Below are 19301 nucleotides of genomic sequence, written 5' to 3'. Positions count from 1 at the left end.
TTTAAACTATAAATTTAAAAAGTCATATATTGATGGTCCAAGGAACCTAGGTCAAAACCAAAAATCATAATTAAGTTAAATGAAATTTGCAATGCCATATTTTAAGGGAAATGTTTACATATAAAATCATACATTCCAAAATATGAGAAACACAGAAAACTAAACTACAACCAGACTGGTTCCAAAAAGCCTGGACATGAGAATATAAAGTCGGTAAACATGGCTGGAAAACAGTTTCCGGAAACATCATGTTGCAGATAGTATCATAGTCTTCCTTGAGGCCAAAGGCAAGGTTTGTGTCTACACATTTTAAAACGGCCTCAAATAGTTGAATTAGCGTTGTGCAAATATGGAATTGCACTTTTTCCAAGAAATCACTACAGGTTTCTCACAACAATATAAATTTTTACAGGATGCTTCAAAATGGCCCGTGACATGCAGAGTTGGGCGATACAATTCCACTTTCTCACACGGGAAAAGTTACACAAGACCATCCATGACAAGCAAAATCCTTTCAGAAACACACTCTGACCTCTCGACCATCAGCCGTTTCCTGTGCCTAAGTCTGCTGGCCTCCCGGATGGCCTCCCACTTCCGGAGGTCCGCCTCACTGCAGGGACCAGGGGTGAAACTGACAGGAGGCACAGTCGTCCCCAGTTGCCAAGACTGGATCTTGCGAGTCAACATGTCATCTTTCTTCTGCCTGTAGGAAGGCACTAATACTCTACAGCTCTTCCTTTTTTCTTTGGGTGGGCGTGTCCTTTCAAGTACACAGAGGAATTTTGCTTGAATTTCTGGAGGAAGAGTCCAGGGTTCGGGGAAAGGGACCGGTTGGTATCTATCTGGGGCCCCTGACAGAGGCACCTCTTTTTTCTGTGCTGGAATTCGGCGAACAATCATATCATCTTTTTCTAGATCTGGAAGTACAAGTTCACCTTCTCTACACTGCAGAATTATATCTCGCTCTACAGGATCATCTTGCTCGGAAAACCTTCTAAAGTCTTCAAAAGCCCGGAGAACATATGGATTTGCATGGAAAGCTCCAGTCTTTCTGACAAAGAAATCATCATTCTCTAAGTCAGGATCAAGGGTTGACATCTCAAGGTCATCTCTTTTATACCCCGGTGCAGAAGAGAGATTCTTTCTGCGTGTTATGAGCCTTGGGCCAGCAGTGGGATCAATTTTGATATTTGTTTCAGAAGATAAGATGTCATCAGAGTATGTTTGGAGTGCCTGAAGTAATAAAAACTGACTGAAGCACAGAAAAGAAAAAGGAAGGGAGAATCTTATTAAGTTTAGGTTGAAAGGGTAATTAGGCAGCAGAGCAACTAGCCCGTTACCATGGGTGAATTATTTCAGGGTACCATGGGAGAGATTCTTGCTTGGAAGAAAGACTAGCCTTTAACGCCATCACCCGTGACCTTCTTGGATACCATTTAAAGAAGCAAATGCAGAGTGTACTTCTTGGCAAAGGTGGGCACCAGCCAGGTCAACTGATGGGGCTAGAACGTAGACAGAGTGCACTTGCCTCTCTGTCGTACATACATTTGCTTTCTCCCTTCCCTTATTCTGTTAGCCACGGTGATGTAGTCCCCATCCCAGAGAAGCAGCAACCATCTTGATGAGATCAAAGAGTTGGTCATCAAGCACTTTATGCAATCAGGTAGTCAGCAGAATTTTAAAAAGAAAAGAAAAGAAAATGCTGTGAACCTTTCGAAAAGACCCTGATGAATCTTTTCTTTGCCTTTTCCCACCAGACTGGCAGGCCCTGATGTTTATCTAAAAGTTATTTCCTTTCTCCACATCTCCACACAGAACACAACCATATACTAAGTTCAACTTCTGCAAAAGCTTTTTAGAAATAGTTTTCCAAAAGATTTGACTATGCCCCACATAACTATGTACTATCTTACACATCATTGCGTTGAAGAATAGTTAACTTTATAGACTTCCAAGCTTTTGCGCTCCCACAGAAAGCAATGCGTCATACATTAGGCTTTTGAGCTAAATATTATGAATGAGGTGTCAGGATCCAGTGCGTCACGGTCAGAGATTAATGGAGCAGCAGCAGCTGGCGCAGGGGTCCCAGGCCAGACTCAAGGCAGGCAGGCTCATGCACACAGATACACCTGGGCTCCTCGGCGGCACTGCTGCTTCTCCTGGATGCATGGGTGTCCCGGGAGTTCCTGGCCCCTTTGGTTGCCAATTCCAGCAGTAGTGAACGTCTTTGGCAGCTGCTGTCTAGCCTATGTTTTGCTTTTTGGATTCTACTAAAAATGGAGGAGCTTCTGTCCGAGCCCAAATCCTCATCCTCAGAATCTGAATTCCTCCTACTGTAGAGCGATGCAGAGAAAGGAGGGAGGGAAAGAGAAAGAGTTGGAGAACACTACAACTACTGAAAATCCTGCCATGCAGAAGGCTTTTTAAGATCCAGGTCCTAAGGTTTAAATTTAAACAGCATTTTTTTTTTTTTTTTTTTTGCAGTTACAGAGGTTCTATAGGTATTGAAGAGAAAAGTAACCTTTCTCTCTCTCTCCTAAGCAGCACACATAGAATGCACCAAGCCAGGGTGCCGAAGGAACACTAGGACAACAGAAACGTGCACAGAGACAAACCTGAATCCCTGAAATTCTTTATACCATGGTCTGTAAGTTTCTCTTTTTATTCTTTTCCAGTTCACATCTTCTGGGATCCAACATTTGGGAAGAAACTGATCAAAAGCATTCCCTGGGTTTGGTATGACTGGACTTAGCTTTCGCACATAAAGATCATCCTTGATGGTGTTGGGCAAGCTTGTCTTGGCTTCTTCCACTTCCAAGTAACAAGAGGACCTTGAAGCTTCTTGTGCTCTTGGCCAGTTCTCCACATTTCTGCCCCAAGTTCTCCTCTCGTTACTGTTCAAAACATCCAACCGGTTAAGATACCGAATGACAATTTGTGACACAGAACAAAAAGGCATGCTTTTTGGCTCACAGAGTTTATGCCACTGGATGGGACAAATTAGTTGCCACTCTCATCATTATAGTTCCTAGAACAAAGTTAAGGCATTATAACGGCATCTCATTTTAATTAGAGAATAACTGGATACACAAGGGCCAAAGATAATTATAAGATGTGTTAAAAAGAGACAAACTGCAAACAACCTGGGGTGTTATGTATCAAAACCAACATCACAGACACTCTGATCTGGGAGAATTTTTCTGACCTCGTCAGTGTGTACGGCCCAGGGGCTAGTGTGTCAGCAGGAGGAAACCTTGGTGAGTACGAGCTAGGAGAGGTGGTTTTCGATGTGAAACACTCGGGCCTCTTTTTCACTCGGAATCTACGGTTGGCTAAGTCATCCAAAACTATATCAGGCAACCTTCGTTCATCCTCGGAGTCCGAACCACTTTCAGAACCATACACTTCCTTCTGACAGCAAGCTGCATTTGAGAAATCCCACTCTGCTCTGCTAATTTGATGGGAAATTAAAGGACTGTCTGTGTGTCCACTGAGATCAATCAAGACAGGGGGAAAAAATGGAAGAAAATAACTGCTCACAATGAACAACAAAAGTCATCTAATCAGCTGAAAGATGTCATTAGGCTAAAGGCATGCGTCTAAAATAGAACCAGCTCTTCCTAGGCTGACACTTTAAATGGAAGAAATATCATCAGGATATGCATGACTAGTGATATAGGTAAGAAAAAAAATTTTTCATTACTGAAATTTATTATCCATGAAATACATTTTAAGAACCATTCCTTTTCCCATATTTAAAATCCCAGCAAATTCACAAAGCATACTGAATTTTAAAACACCATCATCAGCTTGCATCCCAGTACCTTGGAAATGTTCCATCTGCTTCTGGATACACCGGGCTGGCCCAACTTCTTCTGTTATCCTCATTTTTGTCCGGCTTTTTCTTCCTCAATGGCGCCGGCACATAGGACGGCTGTCTACTTTTATTGGGCAAAAAACGATTGAATGGTAAAGCAGATTTTGGTTCAATGGCTGAAATCCTTCGATAGGACATATCATCTTTATTATAATCCTGCATTTTGGATGTAAATTCAGAATCTGTGTCACTTTCACAACCTATAAAAAAAGCAAGAGAATTTGCTTTATTCTCCAGATCATTTGTCTAACTGAACCCACACAGCGAGCCTGCTTTGTCCTTCCCTTGGAAACCCAGGGCTCTTCTGCTAACTCTGGGGAATATTTTTAGAAATTTGTCATGAAGTTGTGATAAGATCCATTAGGAGGAACTTGCTTTGCATACTGTAGGCGCATGCGCTACATTCTTTTCCTGTTGTATAGTCTAAGCAGAAAATGTCCCCATTAACCACTGAATTCCTTCTCTTCCCAATATTCCTTGCCCCTGTGACTTTACATCAAATTTATTGGTGGAACGCAATAAACTTGTAATGAGTAACACGTAGCGATCAAGTCAAAGATGCCTAAAATGAGATCAAAGAGTCATTCAAGGGAAAGTCCGCAATTTAAAATAAAGTATGCCGTTGTCTCAAATTTCTGTGAGGTGAGAGATAAGGGAGGACATGGAAAGAGAAGCAGAAAGCACAATATCACAAAGGGGTTAGCCAGATCCTTGTGAGACCTCTAGAAGCAAAAGTCACACCTCAGAGAGGAGGCTGGGACTTTAGAAATCATTTGGTTCAAAGTAATATCAAGTCTCATTCCTAAACGAACACACACAACTCAAGGTTTTTTGAGGGTGGCCATGGAAATATTAGGAACCTTGTGTTTTGATCCCCAATCATTCAAACACAAGTTCAAAACGATGTACTTTGACACACCTCAAGGTCAGACAGATACAAATACTGATCTGTTTTTATAAAATAAATAAGTCTGCTCTTTTTAAAGGAACAGGAAGAAAAGAGGCTACAAAGTACTACTAGAGATCCAAGCTGAGTTGTCCCCCTTATCTGCCCTTTTCTTCCTGCTTCTGTGTATCTGTAAAGAAAGTTTCCAAATGTTTCTTGCTTCCCACCAGGGCTCCCTGGGAGCATGCCCTTGCTCCATACCCACGGACCTGAGGACCTGAGAACTGTAGCTTCTCAGCACTAAGAACCCCTATAGGGTTAACCTGTGCTGGAGCCGGTCTGGTCTCCTCTCTCCTGCTCACCAGAAATCTACAGTCAGTAACACTGAGAATAGCCTACAGGAAGTGGTTGAGCACACCCCTGTGAGACCAGGAGGCCAGATCAGGGTAAGGGAGAAAAGGCAGAAAGGGAGGAAGCAGCAGCAGCTAAGACCAGGAGGGTTAAGAGTCAATCTGATGCTTCATTTTTACGACCTCCTAAATATGACATCTTTGGCAAAGAAGAAAGATCTTAAAGAGTTTTGCCAAAATGTGGACCTGTGAAATTTTAAACACACAGGGAGATTATTCTACTTTGGAATATTTAAACTTAAAATCTCTTTATTTTTGAGTCCAGTGGAGTTTTCTACAGAGTAGGCAAATATGCTCGATAGAATAAGGGGTTTTATATAAAACCAAGCACCTTGACTCTGCAATGCTGTTAACCTAAAAATATTATCCTAACAGCGGAGATCAGTTTGGGATTACAACCAGTACGTAGCAGAATTTCAGCATACTGATCACAAAAGTTCAATTATCTGTGCAGCCAGTAGGCTTTTCTTCTCTTCCTCAGTTGTAAGGACTTAGCCTTCCCTTCTACCCTCTTCAAACAAGCTCTGCAACTCCCTCCCCACTATCAGGAAGCAGGAGGACAGTGGCCTTCTGCTTTCTGTCACATGTACCAGGCATCCACTCCAACAAGTATCCAACAAGAGGACTTTCATTCCACACCCTAGGCCCACGGTACGGGAAGCACCGGAAGTCTATTCCCACATGCCCTCCGTCTTTGTGGGCAGGACACATGTAAACAGTGCAGGTGTTGGGTTATCCAGTCAGCACAAAGCAATATAGTGTGTTGAGAATTTCAGCCTCTGCTTTTACAGCTTTAATCACTCAGATGAATTATAAGCTCAGATTCATTTCCTTAAAACTGTGCTGGTCATCTGGGCTACGGAAATGTCAGAGAGCAGACGTCGGACAGCAGGCAACCATTGGAGAACAGACAACCAACGAACACAGAAGCAAATATAAAAGTTAACTCTTAGATAGCTACTTACTTTTTTAATTTCAAATGTCACTACTGCTCTAAAACCTAAGAATGTAGGGGTTGGTGATCCTTAATTTGTTGATTAATTTTCTTTTTCAAAACCAAATCTATCATACATCACTTTTATGTAAAACTACATCAGAACAACAACAAAGGTTGTTGTTGATGACTGTGTGCTGAGTATTTAGGACAAGTATAAGGTACTCTGAGGTACCTCGGAAAAACAAGATGTATAAATAATGTAGGGGTAAATATGTGTAAAGCGAACATAGTACAATGTCATGGTAGAACTAGGTGGCCAGAACATGGGTCTTCAACTGTAAAATTCTTTCAACTTTGCTGAGGTCTTAAATGTTTTGTAATAAGAACCTTAGGAAAAACAACTAAAAATTTAAGTGTGATTATCAATATAACCCGCAAAGTAAAATCCCTAACAATCTAGCACAAATTCATGACCAGAACTCTCAATGTTTTCATGTTGATGGTAGAAGCACAGAAATTTTACTGGTGGTTTCAATCTACCTAAATATGAATTGTTAGAGGTACACAGTAAGAAATTTCTGACACCACCCAATGGCCACTGGAAGAAGACATACACTTAAATAACTGATCAGGATTTTGAAAGAAGGGTCCTCTCATAACAGAGTAACTTTCATTTGCATGTTCTTTCCTCATACCATCCTGGATTTACTCTGGACTAAGAGAAGCAAAAGAGGTTTTCTAATACCATGCTAGTACGGCTATTTAATTTATCAAAGTTTAGCATAATACTCCATCGTGATAGGTATCAATCTTTTTTGGGGAGAGAATTACGGAAATATTCTTCTTGCTTTTCTTTAAGAGAAGTTTTTTTTTTTTTCTTTTGGGGAGAAAATTATTCAGGAACTAGAACAGACTTTTATAGACTCTTTCTTTTTTATGCGTAAATGTATCAGTGAATAGGCCTCAGAGCACAGATTATTAAACTTGAATCTGGAGAAAAGAGAATGAGGATAGATTATCACTGATTCAGCAGGTCTCGGTTAAGAGTCTCCCTGCTTTCCTCTAAACATGGAAGGATTAAGAAAAAAAAAAGTAAAAACTATCACCATTCTAGTGGTGATACAGTGAGGAAGGAGTGAGAAAGACAAAGGAAAAGAAAAAGAAAAAAAGAAAAGGAAAAAAAAAAAAACAAAACGTCCAATATTCTAGTCTCTGTGAAAATCCACATTTTGGTAAAATGTTTGCCCCAACAGATTTTGCTCCACTTTTCTCCTACCATTCCCAAGTTTGTCTTAACATGCAAACACATTAAAAGTAAACGGTCAAAAATCCAACTCACCCTCACGCCCACCTCTCAATGTGATATCAGAAGAGCAGCTTGTGAATGACCTAGACCCCAAGGAGTCCAAGCTTTCGAAGGAGTCTTCTCGCTTATGGTTGCCTGGAGAAGTAGGAAATTCTCCACGTTCAGCACACCAGATATCCCCGTAACCACTGTCCCTGCCGCTCCTTTTCAGGCAGCTGGAGTCTTCTAGAGCCTAAAGGAAAAGTTTTTAAAGAAGTTATTATAAACTTTCAAAAATGCAATCAGTCTTTACTTGTTTGCAGAGCTCAAGTTAAGCTATTTTTGATAGGGGAGGCAATGAGATTTCTCTGTGAACCAAAAAAAGAAAATCTGGCAAAAATCAAGAGTATAAATCTGTAAATGTTTTCCCACAATACTTGGCACCTTTGTAACAATAAGGAGGTATTTAAAAAAAGGAGGCATTCAATATTATTTAATAAAAGACTATCATTTATTTAAAAATAATGGGGGAACATTTTAAGAGAAGAAAAGCTAATAATACATTCAAGTGTTAAAGTCAGTGATTATTTATCTGGCAATAAACATGAAAGGAGTCAAAACATAAAGCCAACCATAATTTTGATATCCAAAAGGAGATAAGTTCATAAGATTATAGTCAGCCTACCTCCAGGAAATATTTGGAGGTTTTATAATGAAGTCACTGTAATTAATATGGTTTCTTAACAAAAACCTTTAAGAACAGAAAGAAGACACAACAGCAAGCACACCCCACAGAATTCACTCATCTTCACTGATTATAAAAAACCTAGATCTGCCAAGAAAGCAGACTTGCTTGTGGGTATTCAAAATTTACGTTCTCTGAATCCAAATAAGTATTTGTTTGGCTCATGTAAGACATATATATAGACATGTAACAAACATGATTAGCCATAGGTTTGTAAATTACACAGAACTTCATTTAAAAGCATAATTTCGGGGGAACCGGGCTCACTCAGTGAGGAAAATGTGACTCTTGATCTTGGAGTTGTAAGTTTGTTGTTTTGTTTTGTTTTGTTATTTTAAAGATTTTGTTTATTTATTTAATAGAGAGAGACACAGGGAGAGAGGAAACACAGCAGAGGAAGTGGGAGAGGGAAAAGCAGGCTTCCCACAGAGCAGGGAGCCCGATGCAGGACCCGATCCCAGGACTCCGAGATCACGACCGGAGCCGAAGGCAGACACTTAACGACGGAGCCACCCAGGCGCCTGGAGTTGTAAGTTTGACCCCTATGTTGGGTGCGAGATTATTTAAAAGTAAAGTCTTTAGAAGATCTGATATTTAGATATTTTAGATATGTTAGATATATTTAGAAGATATATGTGTGTGTGTATGTATATATAGCATTATTTATTTGACAGACAGAGATCACAAATAGGCAGAGAGGCAGGCAGAGAGAGAGGAGGAAGCAGGCTCCCTGCTGATGAGCAGAGAGCCCGATGTGGGGCTCAATCTCAGGACCCTCGGATCATGACCCGAGCTAAAGGCATAGCCTTTAACCCACTAAGCCACCCAGGCGCCCCTATAGCATTATTTCGAATAACATTTCTTTATGAAAATGTTAATAGCAAAATAAAACTAGACTTTTTTTTTTTTTTTTTACGATTTTATTTATTTTTTTGACAGAGAGAGAGATCACAAGCAGGCAGGGAGGCAGGCAGAGAGAGGAGGAAGCAGGCTCTCCGCAGAGCAAAGAGCCCGATGCGGGGCTCAATCCCAGGATGCTGGGATCATGACCTGAGCCGAAGGCAGAGGCTTTAACCCACTGAGCCACCCAGGCGCCCCAAAACTAGACTTTCTAAAATTAGAATTTCAATAAAATTATGAAGTCCTTAGCACTGTCCCAATATATAGTAATCAAAGAATATCTATGACTAACGTTTTCCTACAGTGAAGGTGAATGTGTCGTTAGCGGACAAATCAGAAATGCTAGCTGTAGATGAGCTAGCTACCGAGAGTTTGAAGAATGCCAGAATTCGTAACACCAAGATGTAATATGTGAATCTTGATTAAATCAGAATTCAGATAAAATAAGCCATCAACAAAAGTTGGGAGACAGTTGACTAATTTTGAATATGGACTTGATATTAGATGGTAGGGAACATTTACTAATTTCCTTCAGTATAACAGACATTGTAGCTACGCGGAGGGATACTTTTGCTCCGAAGAGATGCTGGCTAAGTTTTTAGAGGTGAGAGATCTGTAATTTACCTTGAAATGATTAAGTAGAACAAATGAATGGGTAGACAAGTAAAGCCCATATGGGGAGGTTTTAATAGCTGAGTCGGATGACACGTATTTGGGTATTTGTTGTACGATCCTTTCAACTTTCATTTGTGAACACTTTCAACATATGGATAAAGTTGAAAAAGAATGTGCACAATGCATAATTAGCAGCTGTCCTGGGCACACTTTTGGCTGAGACTGGATCTGTCCATTCTTGGCTCAACTCTCTGACCAATATGTGAAGCATCTTTAAGGTCTAGTGGATTTATGTGAGATTTCATATACATCAGACTCCAGATACCCTGACATTAGAGTTGGCAACCTGCCATGAAAACGTGAGCACCTACAACTTGTATCTCATTTCCAAGGAGATGGGGAAGCTGGGCCTAGTGCTGATACCACCAAAATACTTCTCAAAATATAAAAAGATTTTTAAATTTCTGAGAAAATCTATAGACCCATCAGTTTTCTTAGATATGCACTTGCTGAATCTCAGAGTCCTTGACACAGAGAGAGATGATTTTTGACCTCATAAAATGTTCAAGTTATTGATTATGGGCCACTTCGGTGATAAAAGAACCTGAGTCTGACTCTGGTGCCTGGTTTTTACAAGAACTTCCCTCTGAGTCACTTAAAATGAGTCACCTCCAGTTTATATGATGACTCAGGTATGACAGCTTACCAAGTGTTTTTTTTTGTTGTTGGTTTTTTTTTTTTTGGTTTTTTTTTTAAGATTTTATTTATTTATTTGACAGACAGAGATCACAAGTCGGCAGAGAGGCAGACAGAGAGAGAGGAGGAAGCAGGCTCCCTGTTGAGCAGAGAGCCAGATGTGGGGCTCGATCCCAGGACCCCGGGATCATGACCTGAGCCAAAGGCAGAGGCCTTAACCCACTGAGCCACCCAGATGCCCCTCAAGTGTGTTTTTTAACTGACACTCTGGTTTGGCCATTAAGCATCATCTATTTCAGTGTGAAACACTTGAACAAGTGACTGTTACGAGAACAGATGCAGAACAGTGACCAGACAGACACATTGACACACTTCTTATAGCCATCCCCATTCCATAAGAATGGACTGGAAACAGCTGTAGTTTTATCTATGAAAATGTTTTACCTACTCTTGTTTTAACACTAGTGGCAGGAAACAGCTTTGAATAAAGAATTCCCCAGCACAATCACTGTACTGAGATTATTCAATCTGAGTCAGACTGCCATAAAAAGAACCAAAGGCTGTAAGAGAGCACTAACACAGGAGCCAAAGTCCCATACTATTTTTAACTAGAAGTTCTCTTAGCTGGCATAACTGTAAGCGAAGGCTCTGCTCATGTCCCAAGCTACCTCCACCGTCATCCGTCACAGCCTTATCCTCTCCCCCTGCAGCGACCTGTCTGTTCATCTGTCTCCCTCAGAGAGCAGTGCTCTAGGAGGACGGCCTTTTGCGAGTGTTCTCCCAACATCTAGAACAACGCTTGTGCAGGATAACTCTAATACCTGAATTAATTCTTTCAAAAAATTTGAGTGAAGTACTATCAACTCTCTCCAATTGAAAAGCAATAAAAATCAAGACGGAATACCTATAATCTCATCTTTCTGCAATGTATGTAGCTGGGCTCAGGCAGAAGTATTTGAAGATCAGAGTCAATGTAAGGCAAGGTGCTCATCTTCATCATAGCATTTCTATCTTCCAATCATGGTAGCTAACATTTATTACAACCTTACAATGTGCCACAGACTAATGTTAAATACCTTCTCAGTACAGTGCCATTTAATCATTATAAAAATCCATGCAGCAACTACTGTTAATTAGACAGTAGCATATTATTTTAGTTACCTATTTTCTTCTGAGCACTGCAAATTCCCCTGGATCAATATTTCCCTAGGAAATTTAATTTTCCCATTTGGATCTTACAAAAGAAAATTTGCTACAACTGTGGTCAGCCCTAGCACTGGACTCTTCCTCAAACAATCCTTAAACATTCAAAAGCTGCAAGACGGACTCCAAGATATAAAGGACTAGAAATGTGTCTAGAACAAAAAAGTCTAATTTAAACCCCTTATCACATTGCATGTAACAGCATTTACTGCTCTCCAGGTAAAAGCAGCAATATGGCAGAATCATGGGGAAACTGGAGCATGGGCATTGAAGGTATAATGGCCTATGACAAGATATTAAGACAGAGAGACTGAGTAAATTCCACACCTGTAATAGTCCTAAAGCACCTCTCTACTACAGGTTGAGTTCCTAATATAGAAAGAGTTAAGTTATATCAAGGGCCTTAGAAAGGAAGCAAATGAGTAGGTCATTGAATTACCTAAAACTAAGAAAGAAATACCTAGACTCACTCACTCCATGGTGGTAGCGTATAAAACCAGTAACAATCCTTTCTACCCAGCACAATCTAGAGTGGAACAAAGATAATAGGAGCTGCCATATTTGTTAGAAGAGGGGAATAAGGAAGAGGAGAAGTGGAAGGAAAGGAATATAGGGAGGTGGGGGAAGGAGGAGGAAGTAGTAGTATTGGGAACAGTAGTCGTCTCATCCAGATGTGGTTTCCTTACCTTAGTCAGAGCTTGTCCTAGAAGATTCTCAAATGCTTTCAAATTAAGATAGGGTCCATTATAGTACGGATTACTTTGTGCTTTTCTTCCCAGCCAGTACAATGTTATCAAAACCTTGAAAAATTCCACGAAAACAACAAGATAAGTCTATTTAGTAACTAATTGCAAGTCCAGATGCTGGTTAGCACTCTAGATGGAAGACAGCATATCTATGGAGGCTGAAAAGTAGAGTTTCTTTTAAATTATGTGAAGGAGAAGGATCATTAAAAACATTAATTATTCTTCAAGTTCTGTCTCTGAGCACGTTCTCAGACCAAAAGCACAGATCCCAACAGCAATTTGTATACTCTAGCAGTACATAAAGGGAGAACATTTATGAAGAAACCGAATTAAACTTTAAAAGCAATCCATTTTTCTGACAAACTTTTAGACTGAACCCTTAAAATCAGTAATCCTCAGCTTCCTTAATAGGGTGCTCTTGTATTTTTTTAAATACAGCATGCACACCTTTAAAAATTCTTCTACTATGCAGAAAGTTAGACATATAACTGCACTGAGCAATTACCCACAGTTTTTAAACATTCAGTCTTTTTCCTTAAAGTCTGATCTGGTGGTTTGACATACTCCTCTAAAGATCCTGAAGTACGTACATTTGTTTTTCCCACCTTTCTCATGTATAAGGACCCACCCCCAGGTCCCACCGTCCCTCTTATCCCCTGACATCAGAGAATATACAATTTAATATTAAATATACTTCGAGTTCCTCACTGCTTGACTACTGGGAACAATTCCACTAGAAAAAGGATTCACAGCATATCGGATATTTTTAGATCCCACTGCCTTATTACAGAATACATAAGTAAAAAACCATTAATAATGTTCCCTTAAATATAGCTTACATTTTTCACTCTCCTATCAGTCTCTTCTTGCCTGCAAAGAAAAAAGAAAATGCCTATTAAGTAATATCTACGAGCTTTAAATTATTAAGTAGAAAAAACTCCTTTTTATTCTAATGTTCTATGAATATTATTACCACCTGGACATTCAAAAACCTTCGACTGCATATTATCCATCAGAGTTTCTCCACATTCACTGATTTCATGAAATAGAATGGTCCATTTTCTATAAAAAGCAGGCTGTCTTTTTCTCATTTTTTTTCATTAGTCTGATTTTTTTTAATGTACTATTTGCAATTTTTGTATTTTCATTTTAAGCAGTGTTTTAAACCCATCCAAAAGTGGGGCAGTCAGTGTGCCTCACGGCCCAAAAATGGAGAAAAGACAAAAACCTTAAAGAGTGGGGCGGGGGTGGGGTGGGGTGCGGAGTTTCTCATGGAGTTTTCTTTTCCATCGTCCGTGGGTTTTTCACCCAAATTCCTCAGAGCAAAATGCTCAGAGATCAAGGTCCTGCAGATGTTGAGAATTACAGTTTTAAAAATGGCCATGACTCTCTGCCTGAAGAGATTTCACTCTGTCACAAGAATCATGGGTTTTCTCCCGCACCTATGAAAGGGCATGACATCTATGCGAGAAGGTAAAAGGAGGCAGATGTCACCTCAGTGCTGAAGAAGTAACATCAGTTAACTACCAAGAGGCCACCCTAAACTTCTTGCTTCCTGTCTTGAGACAGACTGAAGCAGGATCATTGCTAATTCAGAGACTGGAGAAGCCAGAACTAGATCAACTTTCTGGCCTAAAAGTCTGTAAGTATTATATTTTCCACATAAAATATATATACATATATGTCATATGTACATAGGAGATATAAAATACATATCTAACATATAAGACCCGAACACAGAAAAGTAAAAGAAGAGAGAATGCGCACACAAACATTTAACTTAACTTTCAAAGAATTAGTGAGACGGCTACAGCCATTCCTTTCCAGAAAACAAACATGAAGTGAAATGGACCTGAGAACAACATGCACCTCCTATCTACCTCAGAACAGGAAAAAATAAAATCTATGGGTTCTTACACTACTGTGGAAATGTAAATTTATGCAATGACTTTAATGCATAAATTAATGCATTAATTTATGCATTAATGTGGATTAATGACTTTAATCCACCCGGTAATAATTACAAAAGCTGAGTATATGCATATTCTAGAACCCAAGAACTCCAATCCCTGGTATACATCTGGGATTATAATACAGCAGAAATGCTGGAATGCATGGCTGTACCTGGGATTCAGTAGAAATGCTCACATATATTCACCAAAAGTCATATATGAGAAGGTTGATGGAAGCACCCTTCATAATAGAATAAACTGGAAACTGCACATAGGTCGTTAACAATAGAATGGCTGGGGGCGCCTGCGTGGCTCAGTGGGTTAAAGTCTCTGCCTTCAGCTCAGGTCATGCATGATCCCAGGGTCCTGGGATCAATCCCCGCATTAGGCTCTCTGCTCAGCAGAAAGCCTGCTTCCCTCTCTCTCTCTACCTGCCTCTCTGCTACTTCTGATGTCTGTCAAACAAATAGATAAAATCTTAAAAAAAAAAAAAAATAGAATGGCTAAATCAGAATACCCACAATGAAACATTATGTGGCCATAAGAATGAACAATCTGCAACTACATGTGACCCTACGATTCAGTCTAGCAATGAGAAGCAAAAGCAGCCAGACACAAACAATACAGATTGTAATTTTCACTCACAGGAAGTAAAAAACCAAAGATACGGTATTAGAAGAGCGGTTACCCTTGTGGGGAAGGATGGTGGAAGGATTAGAACAAATAAGAGGACACTTGATACTTCTCTTCCTTTTGATCTGGAAGCTGACTACCCACCTGCGTTCTGTCTCTGAGGTCTTTGAAGATTTATTTATTTAACAGAGAGAGAGAGAGAAATCACAAGTTGGCAGAGAGGCAGGCAGAGGGTGAAGCAGGCTCCCCGCTGAGCAAAAAGCCCGATGCGGGGCTCGATCCCAGGACCCTGAGACCATGACCTGAGTTGCAAAGGCAGAGGCTTTAACCCACTGAGCCACCCAGGTGCCCCGACCTCTGAAGTCTTTGAATTGTACACTTGTAATGTATAACTTTTATATGTGTATATTATACTCCAAAAAAAGTAAATTAAAAGAATAAACTGTACAGCTTAAGTGCTCAAATCACAGCTTATCTCCTAAGTAAAAGAAAATCACCTTGTAAAAATCAACATTTAATTTTGGAAGTAGTTAATGGAGGGGGAATCACTAAAAACTGACCATAAAAAATAACACATAGAGTTGTAAAATAGATAGCTTCTTTTTAGAAGAATGATCAAGATATACACCTCAGAAATTAAATTAGCCAAAGCACATAAGAACTGTTAATACTCAATTCAAAAGACAGACTATGCTGAAAATTGCCATTCCATTGAAAGTGGGACAATTTGAGTCAAATGTTATCATAAGCACACTAAGGGCAAAAGAATAACAGAGGGCTCTTGAACCCCTGACCTCCTTTCCACATCCCCCCATAAAGGTTTCTATTCCAACATACTCCTTTATCACTTACTTTTTATTACAATAAAGCAATCACTATAAATATATATGGTCTATTCTGTAATAAACAAAATAAGCAGTAACCTGGGCACTGCAACCTTTCACACACTTTACATTCCCTTATAAGTATGAGCATTTATAATGTGTTCTTGAACACAATGACACATAAGCCAGCCAAATTAGTATCCTATCACTGAAATGCAATGCCAGGAATTCAAGTTGTCAATGATTTGCGGGAGTCAACAGAGGCCACTCTCCGACACAGAACAAGCACATCCCACTGGATAGAAGTCAGTAACCATGTGGCTTCTTTACCTTCTGTGGCCATTGGGCACAACCCCAAACCCCAAAGCCTTTTAAATAGAACAGGCTTGTGTGAAAGCTCATGCTAACACAGACTTTCCATGAGCCAACCAAGTTACTGCCCAACACAAGAGAACCAAAATAAGGCAGCCCAATCTACAGAGCTGGCTAATTCCTCCATAAACATTTCAAGAGTGAACATGCAGCCGGGCCATGTTTAAGAGAATGGGCTTCAGTCAGATCTGGATCCTGCTAACTATGTTCATCTGAGCAATTTGACTCTCAAAAACTTCCATTTCCTTCTGATGATACTGGGGAGAATAATCCCCAGTTTAGTAGACTAGAAGGAAATGTCCACAGTACTTAAGAGAATCCCCAGCCTCATGGTAAGTGCTCATGAGGAATCAGTCATCGCTAGACCAGAAGCCATGTGAGGGGAGGGCCCACTTAACCACGCTGCACACAAATGCTTCCTTGTGAAGCCATGCTGAACCCAAATATTTAAAATTGCAACCAGGCTCTCGGATACTCCCTATCTCTCATCTCTGCTCTATTTTTGCACTTCTGTCTACTGCATGCATTCCTTATGACTCTCCTCCACCAGAATGTGCTTTTGTGTCCTGCCATCTCCCAGGTGTCCTAAGACAGGTCTATCACCTGGCAACCACGTAATATTTATTAACAATGCTTAGCACAGTGCATGGTACACAAATGCTCTCACATATTGACCGAATACATTTATTTAGCTTGCAGAAATGTAAGCAAGCAAAAGAAAGCCTAAAATCATAAGCTCAGGTGATTCCTCATAAATATGCATGATGTTACAGAAGAGTTAAATAGCACTAGCTTGCTTAAAACATACCAATGGACTCAAATTGTATTGGTACCCATAATGGGGCTACTTTCTTAAAAGACTACCTTTAAAATTGCAACAAAGGGGACTTCTTTACAACTGTACATCAATGAGTTAAAAAAAAAAAAAAGGCAGAGATTCAAGGACAAAGATGAAGGGCTAGTCTCTGCAATGAAAAGCTTCCCAGCAGAGCTCTGAAAGACAAGAGGCAAGGAATCTAAACATTCCTTGAAACCCAAATTTACCATAAAAAGAGATAGAGATGAAACATTAATAGTTTCCAAAAATGACTATACTGACTATGTTGCCAGCCTTCTCATACACTAATTTTTAATACTGCATTTATAATATTCAAAAAATCACAAGCATAACATAGGTATAATCTTCCACTGTTAATAGTTCTGATCATTTCTTTGCAACCTGACAAAGGGCCACAAAATATATACCCATACAGATCTCTGAACCTTTTGCCAGAGATCAGGAAGAAAAGAAGCACAAACTTTCAAGTGAGCCCATCAGTGAACACATTCATCTGTAATTACCTTATCCTAATAGGTTCTGGTATACTTCGCACCAGGAAGCTCTAGGTCTCATTCCACCTTTCCTTATCGGAAGCTATTTTAAAATACTAGTACAAATCATCAATCAAGAGGACCACCTTAAGCAAAGGGAAATAAAATCCACGTCCATGTTCTAGCTCTCTTGCAGAGATCCTCATGGCTGGGTTCTTCCACAAAGAGCCAGCTTGGCTAAGGGGCCATGTTCTGGGGTCTCACTTCTGGGTACAAATTCTGACTCCACTATGACTACTCCTGAGAACTCAGTCATGTACTGAAGTCTCCTAGTCTCACCTAGGAACAACATACCAGTCTTGCTGGGCTTAAATGAGAAATTTAAGAGGCGCTTAACTGAAACAGATCACGTAATGGAGACATTTCAAAACTATCCTCCAATTATCCATCTCAAACAAACTGTGGGGGAAGAGAAATGGCCAGCGGACAGTCCACACATAGTATCTTTCCCTGGAAGAGACATTTCTGTGAAGCACAATCCAAGACACTCTCATGTTATGCTTTCTTTGCCCTCTTGCCATGGAAAGCTTTGAACAAGAAAGTATTTCTAGAATAAGGTCAAACAAAGGTCAAGACAAACTGCTGTGGTATTATTATCACTAGCCAAATATCCATATTGGCATCAAGCTAGCCCTCTTCATCCAACCTTTTTCTAACAGAAACCTCATTGGCCAACCCTCAAATTCTCCAAATGCTAAAAATCACGGTGGGGGCGGGGAGGAAGGGGGGAAGGTGCCTACATGGCCAAAATCTATTCCCCTAATATCTGATAGCATAGTTTGGAAACAAAGGATGAGATTATAGTTTTATTATAGCTTGGGGTAGCCAGTTGTGTTCTAGGGCCTCATCAAAAGTATTTCCAAATACCTTCCGTTTATCGGAAGAGCTAACCACCACCCTGCACCCCCACCCACAGGCATGGGCCCACCCACCGCAGCCCTCCCCATCATCCCGGCTGCGAGACTGCAGAGCACTGGAGCGTGCCTGACTCATGGTCTTATCTGTGGAGTCAGCCACAGGCCTGCACTCAATGCGGTTATGTAGAAGTTACTTAAAGGCACTCACAGAGCCAGCCCAGCAGATGAAGGACCAAGAGACAGGACATTTTCCACCAAATCAGGTAAAATTTCATAGCTTTAAACACCTACCCACTTCTCTATCTTCCTCTTCCATATCTCGACACACTTTTTCTTCAAGCTACCAACTTCCTCATTTACAACAGTGAAAGGTCCGATCTCCTCAGCTCTCCCACAATATCATAATCCCCAAAGAACTGAATATTCCATGCTCCAAAATCATCTTTCCTCCCCAGATCTCAACCCCCATCCTCTCCAAGCCTTCACCAACTGGTAAAGTTAAAATACAGCTGTCTTACTGAATCATCAAGGAACAGGATTAAAAATTCATGCTGGAACGTCTTCTAGACTGGCAATATTTCTGCCTCAGGTACCACAGGGGGAGACCTCCCCACATCCTGATAGGAAGAATGAGAAGTGCGGTGAGCCACTCCCTCAAGCTTCTCTGGTTAACAAGGAATCTGGAATTTTATATGGGGCTCAAGTACAGCTTCCTACCCCACCCATCTCTTCCCTGCCACACATACTCAACCTTCTTTCGGCCCCTAATCTTACGGCCCCCTAGTCCTCCTTTCTTGGCCCAGAATAAACTTTCACCTTGTGCCTCAGAACAACTGCAACGCACTGGATGATTTTTGTCGCCAGGCATCTGCTTCCTGAGGCGACTTCCCAGAATGAGTAAGACGGGGATTCCTGCTAGGGACCCAACCCTTCTAGAGTTAGTCTGGCCCCGCCCTCCACGGCACAGCTGACCTGGATGTTGCCTCTTTGGA

The 19301-nt window shown here is 40.5% G+C and overlaps 1 protein-coding gene across 7 annotated transcripts in view; it reads right to left on the bottom strand.

The window, feature by feature from the left end:
- Positions 1 to 19301, bottom strand: part of LMO7 (LIM domain 7) — a 207636-nt gene that overhangs the window by 47135 nt on the left and 141200 nt on the right. For 4 of the 7 annotated variants that reach the window (XM_044249891.1, XM_044249889.1, XM_044249892.1 and 1 more), the window contains 4 exons: positions 13140 to 13170; positions 12241 to 12354; positions 7450 to 7648; positions 3825 to 4077 (listed from right to left, as the gene is read on the bottom strand). In XM_044249891.1, coding sequence (XP_044105826.1) covers positions 3825 to 4077; positions 7450 to 7648; positions 12241 to 12354; positions 13140 to 13170 — 597 coding nt within the window. Of the gene's footprint in view, positions 1 to 532; positions 1253 to 2615; positions 3024 to 3824; positions 4078 to 7449; positions 7649 to 12240; positions 12355 to 13139; positions 13171 to 19301 lie in introns of those variants that run through there. The other 3 variants (XM_044249894.1, XM_044249890.1, XM_044249887.1) reach the window with 3 other exon arrangements.

This window comes from Neovison vison, chromosome 5 (genome assembly GCF_020171115.1).
Source record: "Neovison vison isolate M4711 chromosome 5, ASM_NN_V1, whole genome shotgun sequence".
NCBI lineage: Eukaryota > Metazoa > Chordata > Mammalia > Carnivora > Mustelidae > Neogale > Neogale vison.
The sequence above is the reverse complement of the archived record's forward strand: the minus strand, read 5'-3'. Positions and strand labels throughout refer to the sequence as shown.